This window comes from Diplotaxodon limnothrissa, linkage group LG19, assembly GCF_057381915.1.
Source record: "Diplotaxodon limnothrissa isolate DT_005_m linkage group LG19, D_limnothrissa_male_GT1.1, whole genome shotgun sequence".
Classification (NCBI taxonomy): Eukaryota; Metazoa; Chordata; class Actinopteri; order Cichliformes; family Cichlidae; genus Diplotaxodon; species Diplotaxodon limnothrissa.
This window is the reverse complement of record NC_140614.1, coordinates 29,810,435-29,833,914: the sequence shown is the minus strand read 5'-3', so window position 1 is coordinate 29,833,914 and position 23,480 is coordinate 29,810,435. Positions and strand designations below refer to the sequence as shown.

The following is a 23,480-nucleotide window of genomic DNA, read 5'->3' as shown; positions in this document are numbered from 1 at the left end:
CGCACAACGAAAGCCAGCCGAGAGAGAATAAAGCACCCAGAGAGGCAGCAGAAGTGATAATTACACAGCTTTATGCATCCCTTGTTGGTGCTGTAGCTAATAAAGAAATGCAGTCAGTGTCAGGGAGATGTTTGGGAAATAAACATTAGTAGCCTCAAGTGAAAAATGTTTCATTCCTGCAGAGGAATTTGCTCCCATATTGGAAATTTGGTTGTAGGAAAGGTCAGGAAGTCAAACAACCAACAGTGCAACCACTGTTGTAAAAGTTTCCATTGAAACATTATTAATTGTAACTACAAGGAGAGACATAACCCACTAACACCATGCACAGTAGCCAGAAATCCACCTCGGTTCTTAGTATCTTCTCGTTAAGGGTGAGGCAGTCAGTCTTATGATGTGATGTGAGGTGCTGCCCCTTTTTTTTCCAAACAGGAAGAGAAATACACAATTATACACCCACACACAGTATATTATGGTACCCATAGTGTACATACACCATTACATGGTAACAGATATTTTTAGTGAAGGGCCAGAAACAGGGACAGAGAGATTGGTTGTAAAGTAAGGATCCAGTTTAGTGTTATTATTATGCTCACAATGAGGATTATAGCCCCCGTGGCTTTAGAGCAGGGCAAAGCCATACATTTAGAGACGGGATGCCACTCTCTCTTTGTGTGTGTGTGTTTAAGTGGGTGAAGGGGTCTGGCTGACAGAAGGAAGAGGTCTGTCTGGATTAGAGACAGAGCATAGCAGGCAGATCATTACCTCACTGCAGCCTTAAATCTAAATTAACCCGGGCTTAACTCTCGTACAAGACCTCTAATCTGCTCCATGGGGGAAAGTAGTGTTCACAGGCACAGGCAGGGAAGGAGGCCCGAGGAACTAAAAACAGCACAAGCTCACTGTGGCTCACACACAGTGTGAAGCTGGGTCACTGGTAACCCGGCAAGCTATACACACTTAGTCTGTTTAAAGGATGCAGTGAGATATGAGGCAGGGGCCAGATTGCAGGGGTTGTAGTAACTGCCGCATGTAACCTAACACTGCTACTAAACTATATGGAGCACAGTCATTAAAAATAAATAAGAGTGACACACACTCATAGAGTTATAATTACAGTGTTTTTGCTGTCTGCATTTTGCCAAGCATGCCAAATCTGACTCTTAAAGGGACCATTTCTGCTTTTCTTTAATGTCCGTCACAGATTTAGTCCCATAATAATGGAAGATTATATCAAATATGGACCACGTTTTTCAAAAAATGAGGGTAAGTGTACAAATAATGCCTACGAGGGAGAAGCTCAGGCTTTAGACTGCTCTAAACAATCTGTATCAGACATGATTTTTTTCACTCTTGTCTCTGTATGATGTCAGTGAGAGCGGATATCCTTAATATATGAGCCCTGGAGCCCCGCCCACATGCTGTTTAGCTCTTTAAATCTCCTTTTACAGAGGGTTGACCAATCGGAAAAAGTGTGGCTTAAAGGGAGAGGAGCTAAACGGGCTTTTTACAGACAGCTGCACCCAGAAAAGGATGGTTTTTGTGTAGCTGTGAAAACACCTTAAGTACTTTTCCTGAGTTCAAGAGTAAAAATATGGAGTTGGAAATCTGAAAAACAAATGTAACATATATTTAATTCTACAGCAGAGGTGTACTTATTCAAAAGACCTTTGAACTCGTGTATCACAGTCCCGCTAAGTAGACAACTAAGACTATTTTAAAGCAACAGCACACAGCCGATTCACAAAGGCTTTCACATCCCAGATCCATCATGTTGTGCCTCACTCTTAATAGATCACAGGGCATTTATCTGACCCCCGCCCCACTCATATACGAATACTGCACAATATTGCAAAATGCAACTAAGCCTAAATGAGAGAGAACAGAGTGATGTGGTCTTAATGGCATTAATTTCAAACTGCATTAATGTGCTTATGTTCTTAGCCAAATGCCCCAGTTGTTCTGTGGAAAAGGTTCAGTTGTTTGAATCCTTCTGCAGCACAATCCTTTTCATTCAGAGCCATGTAAAACATAAACAATGATCAGACAGTTTGCTTATTACACTTGATATCTATATGTTGTATATTTTGTGTACTTGGTGTCCTTCTTCAGTCTGTGTTTCTGCCCCTATCACTGCCACTTCTCTCCCTGTTCATTCAGGTTTAGGTTTAAATGAATATCCTCTACAGGTCAAATAAATAAAATGATTTTAAAATACTCGAGGAGTCAATTAATTATAAGAAAAATAAATAGAAACAGATACACAACTATTGCTTATCTTAAAATATAGAGTTCAGGTCCTGGGTTGGCTGGCTTAGGTAGGTGGCACAAGGCCACTGTGGCACATGAGTTTGATTCCACCCCAGGCTTTTCCTGCATGTTGTTCCCCCTCCTTTCCTATCTGCTTCACTGTCCCAACCACCAATAAACGCTAAAATACCCCCAAATAAATCTTCAATTCAAACCAGACGAAAGACGAAAAGCCAATAATGTGTGTGAAAAATAAGGGGCTATAAATCTACCACGAGGATACATATCCATCTGAGAGGAGTTTGGAGTCGGGGGACAATTTCTGAAGAGCAGTTTAGAATGAATATGAAACAGTACTTTTGTATGAAATGCCCGTTCTTACTTAAAAATTTAACATTGCTCACAATATCGTATGCATTTTCAGTGTTCAGTGCTGCAGCAGACACAACAGGAGTTGCATGTATTAGACGGGAAGTCAGTTTTAAGCAGCGGCTGCACATCTCGTCATAAAATCCTCATTGTCCTTTATTTTCACACCCCCAGCCTCCCCCTTTCGTTCTTCTTCTCCCTCGTGATAACAAGGCAGCCAACAGAGCTGTTTGATCCTACCGCTCTCATTTGGAACATCAGCAGCGACCAAATATCCCTCTTTCTCTCTTTTTCCATGTCTTCCCTCGATCTTTCATCGTCCAGGAGAGAGAGGGGGGAAGTGCACTGGCCTGAAAGGCTGCCTTTCTAGCCGGAAGCTAAGCAGTCTTTAACACGTGTGTGAATTAAACATGTATAGAGCCCTTACAGAGCTCTGCTATTCAGAGATGCTCTGTGTGAAGCTGCAGCGTGTTTAGAATAAAGAAGATGCTCGGCGTCGCATCACGTGCACATGCTGAACCGCATCTTTCTGGCAGCATCTCTGGCTTTGATGGGAATGCTGCAATCAGGCGAACAGTCATCAAAACACATCAGAGTCAAAACTTTGCACACTTTTGTGCACTTTTAACATAAAAACAGAGAGCTGATTCATTCCACCTTTATGGCAAAGTTAACATTCTCCATGCACACAATAACTAATCCAAAATAACCTCCATTCTGTGTCAGTTTGCTGAGGCCAGATTAAGATGACAGATTAGTATTTCAGCTCTGATTAAAATACAGCAGGGAAAGATTTGTCCGTCTGTGCTGCTGGAATATTACAGTGCTTTCTTTGTGGACGATAATCAAACCTCATCGACTAAACAATCAGACTTTTTTTACTCATCCCAAACTGTTTTTATCTCATCTTTGACATCCTTCCTTCATCTTCCTTCCTATCTTCACCCTTCATCCTCACTGACTTACTTACAGGAAATAGAAATGATCAGACAGACGTCAAACAAAGTGTCAGCACAAACCTGGCAGCAATGTGGCTGTAAAACAATCCCGAGTCACTGACACTCTGAGGAAGGCAGTAACGCAGCGCTTGCAACCGGTGTATGTCCATGCTGGTCAACAGGAAAACAAAACAAAGCAGCAGCAGCAGCAGCGTCACTCTATAACACAAACTCCCTTCTGTGCTGCTGCGTTACATTTAAACTCTAACCTATTAAAAGCGGTTTAATCCTCTCCTGAAAGCCTGCGAGAAATTACGCACAAGAGCAACAGCTGCATGAGTAACTAAAATCATCCACTTAGAAGCGAAATGAGATTTAGAACATTCCCGAGTTCTCGCAGTGCTGCATTCACATCCAGACGGCTGGCCCCTCCATCCAGGAACAAAGGCGATGACGGACAGACAGACTGGCAGAGATGAAGTCACTGACCAGCCAGTGATCCCTAACACACGATTGTGAATGTGCGATTGTCACTGAACCTCTGCGCTATTGTTGTACTGAAAACCCAAGGGAGATTACCTCATATCCGTCTCAACCAGCAGCACCCCCCCCCTCCCCTAACAAATCCAAACACACACTACAGTTTACTGGATGTATGAAGGGGGGGGGGGGGTCCTGCTGTTATCTCCAACCGCCCCTCCTCCTGACCTGCCGTTGCCATAGCTACCCAAATAAGCCGAGCCCGAATTAACAACCAGTGGTCTATACTGTGGTCAGCTACTATTGACTGGGATGTCCTCCACCTCTGAGGACAGTGGATGAACACTCACGGGGCATGCACATTAACTGGAGGTGGTGTGTGCATGTGTGTGCGTGCATGCGTGTGTATGTGCTAAATGTCCATTAAAAGCTATTGAATAACTCACAAGCTAACGCTCAATCTGGTTTAGATTCCCTGGGTGAGACAGCAAAGGGAGGTGGGGGCATTTTGGAAGGCATCGGTGTTATTGTTGAGCGGAGCGGCAGTATTCGATCCAAATGTAATAAAACCAGAGGTAGAGAACGTTCCCGGTTTGATTCTGGCAAAGGACCCTGTCCACTGTGTGCTGTCCTGCAGGCTACAAATAAACGATCTCCCTCTCAAGCTCTCACACACAAATCCACACAACCTTGGGCTGACAGCAGTCCAGTGTTAAGATGACAGAGCATTACCCTTTGACCTCTCTGGTTCACATGCGCTCGGCTCTAACGGCTGACATCATATGCCGCTCAGAGAGCAAACAACCCAAACGACAGAGTCCCACCACCAAGATGCGTGACAGGGCACTCTGTGTCACGTTGACATTGGTTAAACCGGGGTCACGATCAACAGCGATTTGTTATTCAGGGGTAACAGCCATGCCAAGTGAAATTACTCTTGGCTCGTGTGCGGCTCAGATGGCCCAGCTGGACCGCAGGACGTTTCTGTGGCCGGACGGGTAAATGTTAACAAGCTCGATCTGTGGCAGACGAGGCTCTGTTGTGCCCAGAGGAGGAGACACTGCCTGCTCACTAACATTTATAAACTGATAATAGGAAAGAGCTAAACTGCTGCAGGGAAAGTGAGCGCATCGAAAATCAAACATGAAGGCCACATTGTTGCTTAGAAAGAAAAAGACACATTCACAGTGATCATAGGGTGCTATTATTCTTTCTATTTAGGATTTTTCCAATAAATGTATGCCACAGCAAAATAATATTTATTTTAAAAAATAGGACGATAGCAATTAAAGCATAGTGTTGCAATATTTTGCATGACAATATTGTATCGATACAGGGACACCAAATATCTAAATTTTATTAAATTAAATTAAATAGTCTGGGAGTTTTATTACACAGAGGGCTCATCTCATGCATCACCAGCCTGAGTTAATGTTAGCTGAGCAAACTTACATTAAATGAACTGATTAACCATCCAACACTGGACACTAAAATACCTCCTAATCAGAGTAAGCTAATGGCTCAGTCACATGAGGGAAAATAAGACAGGAACATTCTTACCTCTACACAAAAACTTGGCAGCGTTCTGATGATTTTATTGAATTTTTTCACATTTTGTGACCGACTGCAACTATTGGTGACTAAATGGTTTCCCAGAGCTTGAAGTCACTGCACACTCACAAGCACTTTTGATCAAGGTTGCCTTACCTTGTCAGGATCCTGGGTCTCCTGACCCAGCGTTTTTAGTTCTTTTGTGATTTTTGTATTTTGTCGAGTACTTGTGTGATTTATTTTATGGTTTCTAGTTTGCCCCTGTTGTTTTCCTGTGCCCCCTTTTGTTCTGTGTAAAGTCGGCGTTTCTTGGTCTGTGTCTTCGCATGTTTTGAGCTTCTTGTGTTTCAGGATTTCCCTCTGTGTATTATTTATCATCTCTAGTTTTTTGGTTCTTTGCCTTATGGTTATGTCTCTGTGTTTCTTAGTTGCTGTCTCTACCGTGTCAAGTTCGCGTCTCTGTGTTATACTTCCTGTTTTACTTTGAAGGTCCGTGTCTTATATGAATGTGTTCAGTTTACGCTTCCTTGTCTCGTCAGTTCTGATTTCCCCCAGCTGTGCCCTCCTTCTGTGTCTCATTCCCCTCTTTACTTCCCAGTGTATTTAAACCCTGTGTTTCTCTGAGTCAGTGTTGTGTCGTCCCTCAAGCTGTGTGTTTCCTCGTGTGCCTCCCTGCAAAGTGTAAGTTTATATTTTCCCTGTGTAGTTTAGTTTTGTATGCTTTTCCCCTGTCAGCAAATAAAGCTGAGTTTTTTGAGTTCATCCCTCGAGTCTGAGTGCCTGCATCTTGGGTCCAACTCCTGCCTGCCACACAGCACTTCCTGACATACCTGATAGATGGCAACCTTTCTGCAGTCGCAGTCTTGGTTGGACTGACTGCAAACACTCAAAGATACAGACAGATTTCCAACGTGTTGCCAGTCTGAAAAAATCTCCACTCAACTGGTTTTATTCTTGTTGGAACAGGAAGGATGCAGAGCGCAAATGTGAAAGTTAAATGTGAATTTCTGTCCATGTACACAACAGCAGATATATTATTTTCAGTGATTTATCACAGTTAACTGCTGCATCATCACAATCAGATTGCATGTAATAGCCAAACTGACCCCATTCAAATAACTGAAGTGAGATAAAAAAAAAATATACTAACAGTTAAAATTCGAAATTATAATTTGCAGTTTAAAAAAAGGTGATATTTTATTGCAAAATGTTAAAAATTGCAGTAAATTCTTTTACTGAGGCTTCCAGTGCAGCAGAAGCCTCAATAGGTGAAGTAGTGTGATAGTCATGGGGTGTTTGATGATTCACAACATTACTCTCATATACGCTTATGAAAAGCTAAAAAAACCTTTTGTAATTGATTTATTTTTGCTTGTTTGTTTTTTCTTCTTTTTGCTGGTAATCACCGAAAATGTCAAAATTTTTCAAAATCTCAAAGTCCTTTTCAAGTGCAGAATTTTAACAAAAAAGAAAAAGCGTAATTAATTTGAAAGCACTGAAAGAAAAACTAGACATAAAGTAGAGCTGAATAAAGACCGACACCAGGGATGCACTAATCATGAAACAGTGCATCCCTAACAGTTTGCATCCCTAACAGTTTGCCTGATAGTCAATAGTGTTCCCACACTAACCCCATAATACTGTAACTTATTCATTACTCCTGAGATACCAGTTGCTGTTCCTCTTTCTGTGCCAGGGAAACAGTAACTTAACTGTAGTCACATCTTTTAGCTCGTCATCACACGATGTTTGAGAACAGTGAAATAACTGAAATAACCACCGACACTGGGAAATCTCATCGTACATACAAAGATTCAGGCGGATCATCTGTAATGTGTAAAATCAGCACACTGACCTCCATAATACCATCACTTATTCATTACCCTGTAGATGCCAGTTGGGCCTCAGGCTAACCGACTGTGATCACATACAGTACAATATGGATGGCAACCCCACATTTCACTGTCTTACCCTTCCCCCACCACTCTCCTCCACCTTCTCCAGTCACCGTCACTAATCCTGATCCTTAAAGGGATCCGCCGCTTCCGTTTGGAGAGAAAATACTTTGTAGGTTACACAAACGAGAACACAGGAAGAACAGAGCGAGCGTTAGCCTGTTCAGATTGATTAACATTCTCAGCCGGAGAATAATATACAACCCTGCGGAGCTCGTATTTTTCTTTGTATCCTGTGTCGTTGATGGGAATAAGAATGGGCCGAGGTCTGGACGGTAGAAAAACGGAGCATTAGGTTTGATTTCACAATTTGAGGTTACGTTTTGGACAACTTTTGTTTTTATTTCCACATTACAATCAGAATGACACTGTCATAAATAGTGAGCATACTGTGAGAGATGCTGAGAGATCTTCCCTGTGATGGAGATTACTAGAGTGCACGCGGTCAAGTGTAAACCATCAGTCTTATCTCTTCTGCCCCACTCGGCTCTGTATCTGTATTTGTGCTTTAACAAATCGCCATGACCCGCTCTAATCTGGCAGGGCCACATTATACTGGACTATACCCTCTCTTGAGAGTCTCACTCAATCAGCCAGTCAGATTAACACTTTCTATCTCTTTCTTCTCGACTTCCTTTCTCAAACGCACGCACATGCAACGAGTCAGATGGGATCAGTCCCGTGAACAAGAGTAAGCAGCTGAGCAGATTCAATGGCAGGCAGCAAGAAACTCATTCCTTTATTTGCCAGGAAAAGACTGAACCAATGAAAGACTGCTAGAGGGTAACCAATCAGACTTCTCTGCAACAGCTGGCTCCAAAGAATCACAGGCAGAGAGGTGGAAAAAAGGAAAGGAGAGAAAGTCAGCAACTCCTGGAGGAGATTTTTTTCCAAGCTTTTCCTCCAATTCAACATATTCAGCGGCATGTCGGGCTTGGTGAAATAGGGGTTTTTCTTGCAGGCGCACAATTCTGTTTCAAGGAGCAAACAGATTGTGTGGTCTGAAAGCTGAGCCAGGCTTCAAACAGAAACACCACAGAGTGAAGGAGGCTACATCATTACCGCACAACCCAAAGCCAACCTTAGCTTTACTCACACAACTCCAAAAACACAGAGAAGAGACGATCACTGATGAGTCATTTTGCCTTACCCGAAGTCGTCCAGGGAATACATGTCGCAGGAGAAGAGGGCACAGTCCTCGAGCACGGGATGGAAGGAAGTATAAAAAAGGGAGATTATGGAGGAGAGGGGGAAATGTCAACCTTGAGAAGAGAGAGCAATACGCATGCTGTCCAACCCTGCTGCAGTCAACTCAGTCTTTCCCCTCTTCACATCCCTCTAAAAAAGTTTAAAAAAAGAGAAAAAAATCTACTACGCCAGCAAGGCAGTCATGAGCATGAGACACAGAGAGAGTAGGAGGGAAGGAGTGAGCGAGAGAGATGAGGAGTGTTGCAACAGAGTAAGGGAATGCAAGAGAGAGAGAGAGAACATGTGACCAGCGCAGACCAGTCACCTCCCTCTGCTTCGGGGACCGAGTCGTCGTCTTTCAACCTCCGAGGAATAATTTCCACTGGATGGAAATTACATGTTAGCCTGTATTGGAAACAGGAGCGCTTTTACACTCCCCTTTCTATACCGGAGCTTTAAATAGATTCTGCATGTCAGCCTTTTATCACTAATTAACTACAGAAGAGGAAACAACAGCAACAGTTCATTCATTCAGCTCAGATATCATAATGGACACAACATTCCCGTTCTCTGCAGGAACAACAGAGCGTAACGAGCAACAAAAGTTTCCCCGATGTGGCGTAATATTCGCGGCATCCCTGTGGCTTTTATCAGAATTCGCCCTCCAACGGCGGTCCATCTGGCAGGAGCAAACTTAAAGGCTTTTAAGCTTCTTTGCAGCAGTGAGCCGAGGTGTAGGAAACAAACAAAGAGCGATCCACTGAAAGATTAGGAAGCTTTATGGATTTAAGAAAATAGCCAGAATCACACAACGGATCCGGGGTTCTAAAGTGGCACCCAGAAGGTCTGAGTTCATGTGCATCCAGGATTAGTGACATTCGGCTGAGGCCTAAGCGAAAACTTTCAAGCAGACTTTGAACTCCACAACAAACAGAAAAAAAGTGTTAAAATGTTGTTACTGCAAGTAAATACAGGGCCAGATACCAATACTGATACCAGAACTTTTAACCTTTAAGAAGAGAGCAGCGTGTCTTGATTTATAAGATGAATCATTGTCATCAGTTTGCTGATTTTGAAGACATTTTAATGATTACTAAATCACGGTGATTTTTACTTTCCACAGTAATGAGTTCACACAAAAAACTCCACTTTTCAGCTTTTATTGTATTTCATGTAAGAATTATTTAACACAATCCAGGGGGCTACATACTGAACTTAGAGGATAGAAAAATATCGTCCATATTGACTGATTACTTTTGGAGAGTTAATATTGATCTGATACCAATACCAGCCTTGGAATTGATACTAATCAATATTTGGATCTAGCGAAACCCTTGGGGAGTGAAAATGGAGAGACTAAAGGTTAGGCTGAACCTGTTTGACCTCCACCACGCCAAAGGACACAGCCTTATGGATGATGTACAGGAACAGATAGAAAACAACCAGATAAGGGTAGATTCATAAAGGACTGCCATGTGAGAGTCAATTAATCATTTGTGATATTCAGTTGTCACTATTACTGCTCGCTAAAAGCCATTTTCCTTTCCCCTGAAATCCAGGCTTTATCATTGTATCACAAATGGGAGCGCTGTGGCTGCGGTGATGCCGTCTCTCGTGGAGCTGCTCTCTGATCAGCTCAGAGGGCAGCAGCCTGCAGTAGGAGGCATAACTCAGCGTTTTACCTTGCAGTGAGTGCACTCGCTCTTTCTACTTTTTGCACAGTGAATCACCACAACGAGCCCTTCAGAAATAATCCTGTCCTATAATAGCAATGGACAGACGCCTACATGCACGCTCACGGTTCTTCCTCCCAATCCACTCTGCCTACTCGTAACACGCACGCACAAGCATGCAGAAACAGCCAGGTCTAGACTGACGGTAGAGAAGAAGCGCCCCTTAATGAAATCTCTAAAAATAACTCCACTCTCGTGTGTACACTTATGTGCAAGTGCATGGGCATCCACATACATGAATGCATGCGCACCCTCACATAAGTGCAGCAAATGGAAGCGGCGAGGTTGAACATATGGGCCCATTGAATGTAATTCTTTTTTTTTTTTTTCCTTTAACCCTGCAAAAATAAAAGCCAGGTCGCCCCTCGCTGATGCTTTGTGGAGATTTAAGACTTCCCTTTTGGGCCTGAGTCAAAGAGCAGATCTGCCTCGGGTGAAGACAAACACACAGGATGGGATACAAGCAGCGTTGCTTTACAGAAAAAGAGGAAACGGCGTGCTCATCTGACTGGACTGGAAGATATGAATCTTGCATGTTTACGTCTTGGAGCAGTTGAGCCACTGGCTTTGTGCTGGGTGAGGTTACAGGATGACGGTGAATTATTGGGACTGGAAATAAAAAAACAGAAGCACTTCACAAATATGATTTATCCCATTTTTTGTTCCCTTTCTCTCTCTTTTTCCTTTTCCTTTTTGATTCCACAGACTCTCAGCAGACTCTCTCACAAAGATACAGACCAACACCGGTAGCTACAGGAAAAGCAGAGCGAGAGTGCACTGTATCTGAGGAGAGCTGTCAGAGTAAATCTGAGGCTGTAAAACGGAATGGTGCAGGCTGACTGCAGCTACGGAGACATGGAGGAGTCAAACTAAGGCAGGAAGGGGAAAACATAAAAGGACTGCTTCATAAATAGCACAGAGTATAAAGACTGCTGCTCCTCCTGCTGAAGAAGAAGATCTGGGCCTCAGCGCGTTCTGCATACCAGCACAACCAGGAAAGGGCTCAAAATACCGCCCATAAGCTCAGATGTAGAATGACTTCAAAAAGAGCCACAGACTGGATAGTATGCATATATGCAACCATCATGGTTTCTGTAGGTGTATATGGGAAGTGGGTGAGGGGGTGGGGGTCTGTTAACCTGCCTAGCAACCACCGGAATAAACACCCTCCTCCTCCTCTTGCCACGGTTATAAGCACCCTCATTTATCCTGTCCCCCACCCACCACACCAACACACTCCCCTCCTGCAGCCACTCACCCCGGCGGTGCATCAATCACATTTAACGAAAGCAGTATTTTATTATTTTTTTTATCATTTCACCGGGTGCACCCGAATTGCTTATGTAGGGAAATACATGATGCTGTCGTTTCCATGACAACATCAACCTGGCCTGAATCCTGCCTTCAATGCGCTGGGTGGGTCCGGCGGTGACAAAGAAGGGGGTGGAGGGGGGTGGAAAGCGGAGAAGTCATTTCGATAATTCGCCATTTAACAATATGACATAAAAGCGCACAGTTAAAGGGCGCACGTATGGAAGGTGGGTGAAGGGGATGAGGCCGGGTGGGTGGGCACCCGGAGGAAAAACTGGCAATAAAATATGAGAAGATGCTGCAGTTATTCAGTAAATGATCATTCCAGCGAGGTTATTGTGGAAATGCAGATGTAGCCCCGGAGAGGGCTCCGTGTCGCTGCGCATCTGCCATGACAGCGCACGATACGGTGCTTACCTCATTTTCCTCCTCTTTTATTCAACCGGGGCTGATGGCACTGATGAGGCTGCTCAATACGTCCCGCTATTATTTCAGTATATACCCTCGTGTGAGGCTCGGAGCAGCCCGCCGGCCTCCACCTTGTGTCCTCTCTGCGCGTCTGTGGCGATATCACAGGCTGAGGATGGGTCGTGAAACGCTAAGCGACAACCCGAGCGTTTTCTTCCATCCGCTTTGTGCTCCGTTGTCTCTGCTCTCCGCACGCGCTGCTGCTTACGCCGCGTGTCCTTAAGTCCATGTTCAGTCGGTGCTCGCGCTCGGTAGAAGACGGTGAACCGTGGTCGTCAGCCGCCTCCTTCATGCCATATTTTCTTCCCATTCGGAGTGTTTTGGTGAGATGGACAGATTTTGGGGAAAATGCTAATACGGCGTGCAAAGGGAGAGGGGAGGGGGTGCGAGCCGACCGGCTCAATGCTGCCCACCTGCGGCCAAGACGCACACATGCAGGGAACTGACGCCCCCTAAGTACCCCACCCGTCAGAGTCTCAGCAGGCAAACAAGTATTAGATTTACGCATCAGGGCTCGCAAAATCGCTAGCCCGACGTCCTGGAGGTAGCGATATCTCTGGTCGGGCGACCACAATCTATCTCAGCCCTGCATCATTGCATTTACATGATTATTTTCTTAAAATATTTTTTTGCTTTTTACATTTCTTTTATTAATTTCTATTGAATTTTTTCCAACTATTTTATGAGGTCAGCTTTGTTCTTTCTAACTAACCTCAGGCTCTTAACAGAAATTACTCCCTCGAATAGTTGCTATAGAGAACTGAGGTGCTTGGCTGGTGTGGTGGAAAATAATTGTCTTAATGTACTACTACCAAGTTTACTACCAAGTCATCAGGTCATATGTTAGTCAAGAGAATCCTCACTGGTAGGCTCTTCAATCACTCACAAGTTGAGAAAAACTTATGTGAGGTTCCGCTCACTTTGCATCCCCAGTGTTTATTTCTCCCGTAGTTGCCTGAAGTTATCACGCTGCTGTGAAGTGCTTCCAGTGTGGACACAGCATTAGATCCCTGAAGGTTCTTATCTATATCAGATCTTATGATATTATCACGTTGTCTAGCTACCACCTTTCAGTGGGCTAAAATGATCTGTTTTAAGAATTTATGCACGCACAATGCCTTATTAAAGCACACTGTCCTTTTTAATTTTACGACAGTGGCATCCTGTTTACCTCCACAAAACTTCAACCGTGCATTATGCATTATGATATCATGAGGTTGCTCAGCAACCACCTACCAATGGGCTACAATGAATGATTTTTTCCATTTCTATACTTAGAAGACCTTAAAAGGGATTGTCTCATTTTCTTTTCGTGACCTATAGCAAAACACAACAAAGAATACTGGAGCTTGTACATGTACCAGTTACATTTATATTAGCATTGAATTTATTATCCAATTATTAATTATTAATTTATGTATTAATTATTTTATGTTGCATTTAATTCCACCTTTTTATTTTTATATATATATATATATATATATATATATATATATATATATATATATATATATATATATATATATATATATATATAATTATTATTATTTTTTTATTTATTTTTTTATTTTTGATTTGGGCAATTTTAGCCCTCCAGGGCGTCTACAGGTACTACAAATGTTGTATTCTGCTTTAGAGTGAAATGTTGTTGTCATTTTTTTTGTTTTTTGTTTTTACAACTAACTGATTTCAATTTCCACTCTATAGTCCCTGTGAGTGGATTTCCTTTGTTAGAATTTTCAATAAAACAAAAGCCACATGTCAAAGAAAGAATTAAACAAATAAAAAAGAGAAAAGTGAAAAATATAAGACAAAAGATCATTTGTATTTCATCATTTACTTCCAGAGAGATTTTAATGTTCAATGGTATTTTGCAGCCCCAAGTGTTAAAGTGGTAAGACAAATAAATGTTACATTCACTCTGTAGAGTGGCAGCTTTAAATCACTGTTGTTAAAAGATCTGAAATTTTCCTGATAAAAGGACATAAACCGATAAAACAATCAGCCAGCCTTCAGGATTTTTAAACCACCTCAGTGTGCCTCATAACAGCAGCAGCTATGTTCACACTAAAATCAGCTAAACCCCAACCAATTATCACGTAAAAAAAAGTCCCATTTACTCATGCACGTGTGCTCATTTGGCTTTTCTGTTAACCATAAGGAGTGTGACATGCTACACATCGTACCACTGATCGGATGGCAGACAGCTTTAAAGCCTGAGAGCAGACATTGGTTTATGAAAAGCTCCAGTAAGTGCTAAATGTTAATTAGCTTAATAGACCTGCTGTATTTTTTTTTTTTTAAATCAGGCAGAAGCAGTGCATTATAGAAAAAAACCCAAAAAAACATCTCAACAGTTCTGTTAAATACCTTGCCAGTGACTGATGGCGCACAGCTGAGAAGCACATCAGACAGTTACAGTGTAATGGTCTCATTCTTCCCCTTCATAAACTGATGTAGGTACAATAAAAAGTGGAAAGACACAGATTTGAAAGGGCTTCACATCACTGAAAACCTCAGCATACGCTTCATTTTGATTCTCCTTGCACTCCAGGCAAAAGTCAGAGAAACCTAGCAAACCAAAATAGTGTATATTTCACCCACAACGTCCTCAGATCAGTTTCAAGCTTTTTAGTACATCTACCGATCTAAACAGAGATTTATTGCAGGAAAAAGGGTCAAAGGAAATCAAGCTGGCAGTGAAGGATTTTACGCACAATCAATAAATAATAGGAAAGGGGTCCTGTGTAAAGAGATGGAAGCACAAACAATTTGAATATGTTCAAATAAATTTCTTATTAGATCCTTCTGGTTTTAAATAGTGGGTAACAACCTCCTCACTCACAGTATCCTCCTCAGTCCCACAAAACCAACAAAGCAATAATGGCTGAACAAAAGTTGGATCTAATATTAACCGTTAATGAGACGTTTGGATATTTTAGTGAGATGTTTTTTCAGAGACTCTTTCTGATGTGACAGTGTTAACAAAACGGGGAAGGGCCTTGCTTCACTAGTGCTTTCCTGAGTTGTTAAATACAAAATAAAAGTTTGACAATTAGAAAAAAATCACACTGTATTTCTTTCTGTGCACAGTTTTTGTTGCAGTGTTCTCGGATCTCCAGTTCAGTCTGGAGGGGCTCTGAAAGGCAGCAAAACAAACCTCTTCAGTCCATTATCTGGTGGCAGGAGTGTGTACTACACAAGGACAGTGAAGCCAAACTGTAAAAACGCACCCATCGGGTCAGACAGGGCCTTTGGTTTTCGCATTGATCCGTTTGATTTGTTTTGTTTAATGTCGCTGGGTGCAAGGCTACAGTACGCGAGGGGGAGATTTCTTTTCTTTTTACATGTAGTGCGGAGACAGAGAAAGGGGGAAATAAGAGGATTTTTGTCTTTCAAGCAGGCGCATGTCAGACCCCCGACAGTTTGTCGCAGTTAGGATCTGTGTGTGGATCGGGGAAAGGAAACCTCAGGTCAAAAAGTTTCTCTTCAATCAAAACCACTTCAGTTAATTCAGATCCACATCTGTGTTAGCGTATGAGTTCGTTTCAGTTTGGTTTGGTTCAGTTTAGTGCAGTTTGGTTCACTTTGCTTCAGCCGCAGCAGCAGCAGCAGCAGCGAGAAGCTGGACAGTATCCATTTCTGTGCTCGCTCAGACTATCCTCCACTGCATCACGCTCATGTCCTTCCCACCTGTCGACACCAGGTAGCTGTCATCATACAGGAAGGTTACATTGGTCACGTGACTGCTGTGGCCACCGTAAACATGGCTGGGAGCCTGGAAAGAAACAAAAACAACACTGTTTTTCGATACTGAGCCGAATATCCTGCTTAACATCACCGTGAGCAGCATCTCACCCTGAACTGTGAGCAGGGGTATGAGAAGAGGTGGACCTTCCCAAAGTCGTCTCCGGTAACCAGGAGGCTCTTATCGTTGGATCTGCACACAGCGTTGATGTCGGTGCCGTCTGAGCCGTCGGGCCACAGGCCTGGGGAAGCAGAGGGCGCCGGAAATGTCTACTGAATGCACAATTAAACACCAACATACACGTAAAGAGGGAGATCAAAGGATCCGCCACTTACCAAAGACCTGGAAGCCCAGAGTGCAGGTGTGGGTGGCCCACTCAATATCTCTGGTTGTCTCCACGCTGACCACCTGTTTACACACTGATGGGATCCCTGAGGAAACAAATACAAAGCAAATACAAAACAGGTCTTAGCGTGGCTTAGAATGGGTGCTGTTGGGCATGCCAACTCCAAATTACTGTGACTGAAAACTTTACACTCAACATCTTACGAAACTAACTACCGTAAGATTGCTCAAATGCACAACCAAGTTTGTGCTCTCCTGCTACCTCAGAGCAGGTTGTGAACACAGTTTTGCACAGTGACTAGTTTCATGAATGCATGAAAGGGGAAAAATCATTTTAGGCCAACTTTACTAGATTTCGTGGCATTTTTAAGGATTATATCAATCCTAAAGGAAACCTGAGGATAAGTGACTTACAGTACAGTATCTCATAGTCGCCGGAATTTGATACCAGGTACTGAGAGTCCACAGACCAGTCCAGATGAGTGATGAAACTGGAGTGACCCTGGGAGAAGTTAGAAAAGTTTAAAAATGCATCTCAGACACACACAGCAACACATACTTCACAGTATTTTCAGAGTGGAGTCAGTATGGGTATCCAAGAACTATAAATAATCCTAGAAATGTTGATGCATAGTCTCAGCAGGGTATGACTCTGTGGGTTGTTATTTATGACTTTGCCGGTTCTCTGTAAACACACATCCAGAAAGCACTGAAATGCAGAACTGAGGAGGGAGCTAAAGATAAAGGTGAAGCAGAAAGGAACTTGAAATAAAGGATGAGGGGGATTATAAATACAGGTGCTCACCGAGCACTTCCCCACTCGACTGTACTTCCTCCCATTTTCTGCCACAGCGTAGATATAGATGTAGTTGTCGTGGGATCCGATGGCCAGGAAGTTACCATCTATATAAGATGAAGAAAAGAGGAACATTAGAGGTCATAAAATGAAATATAAATTAAAAAACAGGTTTGCAGATGGCAAATAATTAACTAGACTGTTGTAGATGGATATCCACTGTGAGGAGGCAGGCGATACATCTGATGCTGCAGGTATAGCAGATGTTCATTACCTAATATAGGAAAATATGGATCAAAGCATTCTCACACTCTTGGCAGAATATCAGATATTTGCAAAATTCATTTAAAACTAAATAATCTAATGTAATTTTTGAATGTATATATTAGTGCTGGTAGCGTTAATCTCGTTAAAATGACGTTTAACTGCATTAATGCAGCAAATCTCCGTTAGCGAGTTAACGCCGATCACCCCGTGCGGGGCTGCACGGCGTCAACGTGTTAGCGCAGTTAGCTGGTTGTATTAACTTTTTGGTTTTTATAACAATATTACTTGGTAATTCATATACACTCACTGATCACTTCATTAGGTACACCTGTTCCACTTCTTGTTAACAAGAAGGCTATAATTAGCCAATCACATGGCAGCATCTCAGTCATTTAGGCATGTAGACATGGTCAAGACTGCTGAAGTTCAATCTGAGCACCAGACTGGAGAAGAAGGGTGATTTATGTGACTGTTGGTGCCAGGCAGGAGTGTTTCGAAACTGCTGACGTGGGATTTTCCCACACAACCATCTCCAGGGTTTACAGAGAATGGTTGGAAAAGGAGAAAATATTCAGTGAGCAGCAGTTCTCTGGGCAAAAGTGCATTTTTGATGCCAAAGGTCAGAGAAGAATGGCCAGACTGCTTTAAGCTTAAGCGGATTTCACATAAACAATATAACAGCAGGGATCCACCCTGCCCTGTATTTTTGGTTCAGGCTGATTCTGGTGTAATAGTACTGGGGATATTTTCTTGGCATCCTTTAGTACCAAGTGATCATTGTTTAAACTCCACAAATGACCATGTCCATCCCTTTATGACCACAGTGAACCCATCGTCTGATAGCTGCAAGACAATGTGCCATGTCACAACACTCAAACTGGCTTTGAGTTCACCGTATTCAAACGGCCTCCACAGTCACCAGCTCTCAATGAAGTAGAGCACCTTTGGGACAGGATGGAACGTGATATTTGCTATCATGTCAGTATGTTTCCAGCTCATTGTTGAATCGATGCCGCAAACAATTAAGCCTGTTCTGGAGGCAAAATGGGGTCGAAGAGAGGTGTACCTAATAAAGTGGCTCATGAATATATGACTTCTTTTGTTTTGATTTTGGCAGTTTTAGCTCTCTTCAATCAACATAAACTACAACACATACAAGTCTTCTGTGTAGTCTTCTTAATTTTCCTAACATTAATACACAAACATGAGATTAACACCATACCTGGCCCATAGCGCATAACCGACAGCTGCTCATTCCCATCTGTGTGCATTGTGACTAAATCCTTAGAGTCTGTGTCCAGTACCAGCCACCTGCAGGATTGATGACAGAACCAATCAAAATCTTACAAATACTTTTTTTTTAGCTGTAAAGTAAAGGCTGTATCTCTTAACCAAGCGCATTGGCACTAAATGCTTTTTAGTGATGGTGTCTATACCTGCCCGTCTGGGTTCCTACAGCAACCACAGCTCCAGAAGGATGGAAACCTGCTGACTGTGCAGCATCCTGTGAGAAGAAGAAAGAATATGACATTTAAAGTCCACCCCTTCACTCATTAATGGGTTTTGATTATTGTTACCTCACTATGCAGATTCACTTGTGTGCAGCTTTTACGTTTATCTCCTGGTTTCACTGCTTGCCTTAAATTTAAGATGCGTTTGGTACATATGAGCATGATTTTGTGAGCTCTACTTTTGTAGTCTACAGTGCGCAGACATTGAAAATGATGATCTCAGTCATGTAGAAGATGTATACCATCATGCTAATCAAAATCGGAATCAGTTAAGCACTTCACATCTCACTCGTATGACTGGGATCACACATATAAATTGATTTCTTTAGCAAGAGAGAAGAAATAGATGCAATAGAAAAAGAAGATTTATTTTTTACTGAATTGTGTTATGAAATGTATTTGGAGGGAATCTTTAATGTGATCAATTCAAATAATCCAAATTTATATAAAGTATAAATAATGTTATGCTGATAGCTTTGCTGTAAATTTGTACATGCACTTTTGCTACTTGATGTCCTGTTTATTCTAATAGACATAAAAATGATCTTCATATGTTTGCTGTGTAATTCCAGTGACTGACCCCAGGGGCCAGTGTTGCCTAAACTTACTTCCAGGCTCTTGGACCAGATCAGCTGATGGGAGCTTGAGTCCCACAGACAGACCTGCCTGTCATACCCACAGGTCAGGAACTGAGGTTTCCAGGGATGGATGGCTAAACCCCACAACTCATCAGTGTGACCCTGCAGAAAAGAAGAGAAAGAAAGAGAAAGAAACAAAGCTGATAAAACTAATCAGCAAACTACTGTTTTGGGGTTGTGCAAAGCATTTGAACACATCCTGTTGTAACTTAATCAAACACATTCATTTATTCATTAAAATTTGATTTTCATCTGCATGAACTTGAGATGAGCTAGTAGTAGGTTCTAAGGAAAGGAAGAAGAAGGAACCCTCCTATTGGACAGCCAATGTAGAGATAAACCTGACTGCTGCATGTACCTGTGTAATGGGCATGAACTCTCCATCCAAACTGCCTTTCAAAACAAAGTTCTTTGTGGTCCCGATGAGCACACTCTCCCCTCTGCCCTCTGCTATAGTCCGGATGGGACCAAACAACTCAGGCACCTGTAGAGAAAAAGCAGCGATCATGCACAGCACCGCTTCACCTGGAACCTAACAGCTGCCTCAGGCAAGACAAGCTAATTTATAATAATAATACAGTCAATGTGAACCCCGAGTGTCATTGCTATAAATGCCTGTGAATCTCTTTGAAAGCACAAATCCATCTTATCCTCTGTAATATTTATAATAAGATGCAGTATTCAGAATGCATAGTCAGCCGCCTCAGGCATGCATGCAAATTCTGGCTAATATTCCAGACTGAGACCTACTTGGAGGAAGGTGCTTGATATTCAGCTTAACATTTTATTAATACATCTTAACAGTGTGTGCTTCTGGTGCATCATTAAGAGCTATAGAGCTGAGCAACTAAGCATTAAAAACCCAAGGATTCTGTCAAATGCTTAACAGCATGACTAGTGTACCCCATCTGTAAAATTATGTGTAATTTATAAACTTTGCATTTGCCTCAGAGCGTTTATGCTTTCTCACCTCCACCGTTTGTGTCTGCTGGTAGCTGCTGTCCCAGGAAATGAGCCTGCGGTCTTTCCCCCCAGACACCAGAGTGCCGTTCCTCAGCATGCACAGAGCAAAGATGCTGCCTTCGTGAGCTCCTTGGATGACGTGGCTGATGCGATTAGTGCCTGCACAATGAAGATGGGACAGAGAAGGGCGTAAAGGTCGACTGTACGCAGAGGGAAGATAAACTGACAGAGACAGATGGTGTGATGAGGGTATAAAACTGTAAGACTGCACATCTCCTGCACCTTTTTTTCCTTTTATATAAAACAGTTCAGATTGAGACACATCTTTGACTCCTAGTCTCCTGATTCCACCACCACAGTGACGCATCTTCGAGCTTATAACCACAAAATCCTTCGCAGACAGAATCATTATTGTTTTTTTTCGTTGTGCTTCTGACGCACACTTCTTCTGTGAAAGCACACAGCTTTTTCTATTTTTGACCACACCCCTATTTTCAGCCGTGGTACGCTCTCTTTCTCTGCAGACTCATTCACTGTGTACACCCTACAGACATGATCCTTTTCACAGGCGAGCGTGAAACAGTCGAGTACCTTTTCCCCACACCAGGATGTTCCCACTCGAGTCTCCGGTTATAGCGTCTCCATTTTCCGCGAAGGTCACGCACAACACAAACTTGGGCTTCTCTTGTTTCTGCAGTAAACACAAGAACATACATGAACTGAATTTTGCTCAGCTACCCCCAAATTTCTATATATAGCAACGCAACAACTCATGACGTTACATACTGTCATGACTCTAGATGTGAATATGCTTCCTAACATGTGAGGAACAGTCCTACCTCAAACAGTCCCTGCTTCTTGACCAGCATGCCTTTCTCCAGGTTCCAGAAATATAGATGGGACTTGCCACACGTCACCACGATGTTGCTGTCTGTGGGGTGAAAGTCCGCAGCAAACACCGACTCGTTGGAGCACTGAGCCAAAACACGTGGAAAAAAAAAGAAAAGAAAGAATGAAGCTCAGGAGAAACATTAAACACTGAGGCTACTGAGGCAATCACACCCAAACACAAACACAAAGAAATCACACAATACATGTGCAGATACCTTAACTTCAGCCAGTCTGTCCTCTTTCTGCCAGTCCCACACAGAGAGGACGTGGTCGTTGGAGTCGTCGACGACACAAAGTGTGTTTCCTCCGTTCTGACATTAAAAATGTTTTGAAAATAAAGAGGTTAATTTTACAGAGAACTGGAACTGTCAAAATAAAAAATGAATAAAGTAATAAATGGACTCAATAAATAAATGATCAATTCATTAAATGTAATAAAAACATATTAAAAATTAATGTAGCCAATGAATAATTTAAGACTAATTTACTGACAGTATTAATTTTTACTAGATTATCTGAGTGCTTGAACTATATATTGTGAGCTTGGCACTGATAAACCAACAGAGGTGAAGTTAACCTCCGACCTGCTGTGAATGACAGCGCCTGTCCTTGCAGTAGAAATGAAGAATTAATTAAATATAGAACAAACTAAATGGGAAACCAAGGTTAATAAAAAACAAAAGAAATTTAAACAAAATATGAACTTATGTCACAATTTATACATCAGTTCATGCAGTTTGTGACACTGTAATTAATTTATGAAGTCACTAATTTATTTATTTAAGTGTGTCAGAGGGGGTTTCCTCACCGACTTGGAGAAAGCCAAGCAGACGAGCGCTCTGTCAAAGAAGCCGGTGCCCAGAACATGGAGGGTGTTGAGGCTGACGGAGTCCCACACACGAACGTGAGGAGCCAGCTGCTGCCAGACAGGGAGTGCACACAACCATCGGCACAACACATCAGTTTGATGTGACGTACGGCTTGAAGAAGCAAATTCACTGAGAAAAATGCACTCGCTGGCCACTTTATTAGATACAGCTCAGCTGCTTATTAATGCAAATATCTAATCAGCCAGGGTTACGCTAGTTTCTTGAACACGGCGATGAGTTCACTGCTCACAAATGCTCTCCACAGCCACCAGATCTCCACCACAACCCAAAGGCTGTTTAGGTTGCATCATGGCTGTGCTCCAACATTTCTGCAGCATCTGTGTGATGTTATCATGTCAACATGAACCAACATCTTTGAGAAATGTTTCCATAGACAATTAAAGCAGTTTGGAAGGGAAAAAGGGGTCCAACTCTGTAAGAGTAAGGTGTACCTAAAAAAGTGACCGCTGGATGCAGGAACTCTCTGCCAGAATTAGGTAAATCTGTTCCTTCAAGAAAATAGAATTTACACCCAAACACAATAAATCAAAAATGATAACAGATAACTTGATAAAACATAAGGAGCAGATCTCACTTACTTTTCCGTCTGAGGAGGTGCCCGCCACCTGCCCAGTTGCTATGGTGATTTTATCAGGGTGGACAGCCAGGCTGGTGGAGAGAAAGATGTGAAAAGTAGATGTGAAAACAGGCTTTTTGACATCAAAGGACCGTTTGAATAAAGATGAGCCATGTGCTCCCAGGACATGAAAGGCCGCTTTTGGTGAGTGAGATTTTTAAAGATATGAATATGATATTCGCTGTAGCTACCACACGCTGTCTGCGTCAAACTGTGGAGGGAAATTAAACATATTAAGATGAATTCCTTTGGGGGCTTTGGCAGTGCAGCACCACTCGCAGGAAGTTCAAACACTTTGTCTTAAAAGGAGCGAGAATCTCTCTGATTCATCCTCTGATCTGTAATCCAAACTGGTGATTAATAAGATGAACTTTTATTAACCTCAGCGTGTGATAACATAATCATGGCAGTGACTGCTCAAGGTTACTCTCACTGCACTCCGAGCTTTCCTACAAATATACTTTCAGCCTTGTGCCTGAATGCAACACTTGAGTGCACCTGTTACTTCGCCTGCTGTAGTTACATGAGTCAGTTGTGTATTTGTCAGGGATAGGAGATACAAAAGGAGCAAA

General features: G+C 42.5%; 2 protein-coding genes across 10 annotated transcripts in view; both read right to left on the bottom strand.

The window, feature by feature from the left end:
- Positions 1-8,862, bottom strand: part of evla (Enah/Vasp-like a) — a 35,588-nt gene extending 26,726 nt beyond the window's left edge. Inside the window, exon 1 of the mRNA XM_085342874.1 lies at positions 8,694-8,862. Within this exon, the coding sequence (XP_085199000.1) occupies positions 8,694-8,716 (23 nt within the window). The 5' untranslated portion in view covers positions 8,717-8,862. The remainder of the gene's footprint in view (positions 1-8,693) is intronic.
- Positions 8,863-14,088: 5,226 nt separating this feature from the next.
- Positions 14,089-23,480, bottom strand: part of eml1 (EMAP like 1) — a 54,377-nt gene continuing 44,985 nt past the window's right edge. For 8 of the 9 annotated variants that reach the window (XM_085379195.1, XM_085379190.1, XM_085379192.1 and 5 more), the window contains 15 exons: positions 22,871-22,940; positions 22,211-22,321; positions 21,618-21,713; positions 21,351-21,485; positions 21,103-21,202; positions 20,519-20,670; positions 19,907-20,032; positions 19,519-19,650; positions 18,836-18,903; positions 18,622-18,710; positions 17,142-17,239; positions 16,751-16,838; positions 16,327-16,422; positions 16,102-16,232; positions 14,089-16,021 (listed from right to left, as the gene is read on the bottom strand). In XM_085379195.1, the coding sequence (XP_085235321.1) occupies positions 15,896-16,021; positions 16,102-16,232; positions 16,327-16,422; positions 16,751-16,838; positions 17,142-17,239; positions 18,622-18,710; positions 18,836-18,903; positions 19,519-19,650; positions 19,907-20,032; positions 20,519-20,670; positions 21,103-21,202; positions 21,351-21,485; positions 21,618-21,713; positions 22,211-22,321; positions 22,871-22,940 (1,618 nt within the window). In that variant the 3' untranslated portion in view covers positions 14,089-15,895. The remainder of the gene's footprint in view (positions 16,022-16,101; positions 16,233-16,326; positions 16,423-16,750; positions 16,839-17,141; positions 17,240-18,621; positions 18,711-18,835; positions 18,904-19,518; positions 19,651-19,906; positions 20,033-20,518; positions 20,671-21,102; positions 21,203-21,350; positions 21,486-21,617; positions 21,714-22,210; positions 22,322-22,870; positions 22,941-23,480) is intronic. The other variant, XM_085379191.1, reaches the window with a different exon arrangement.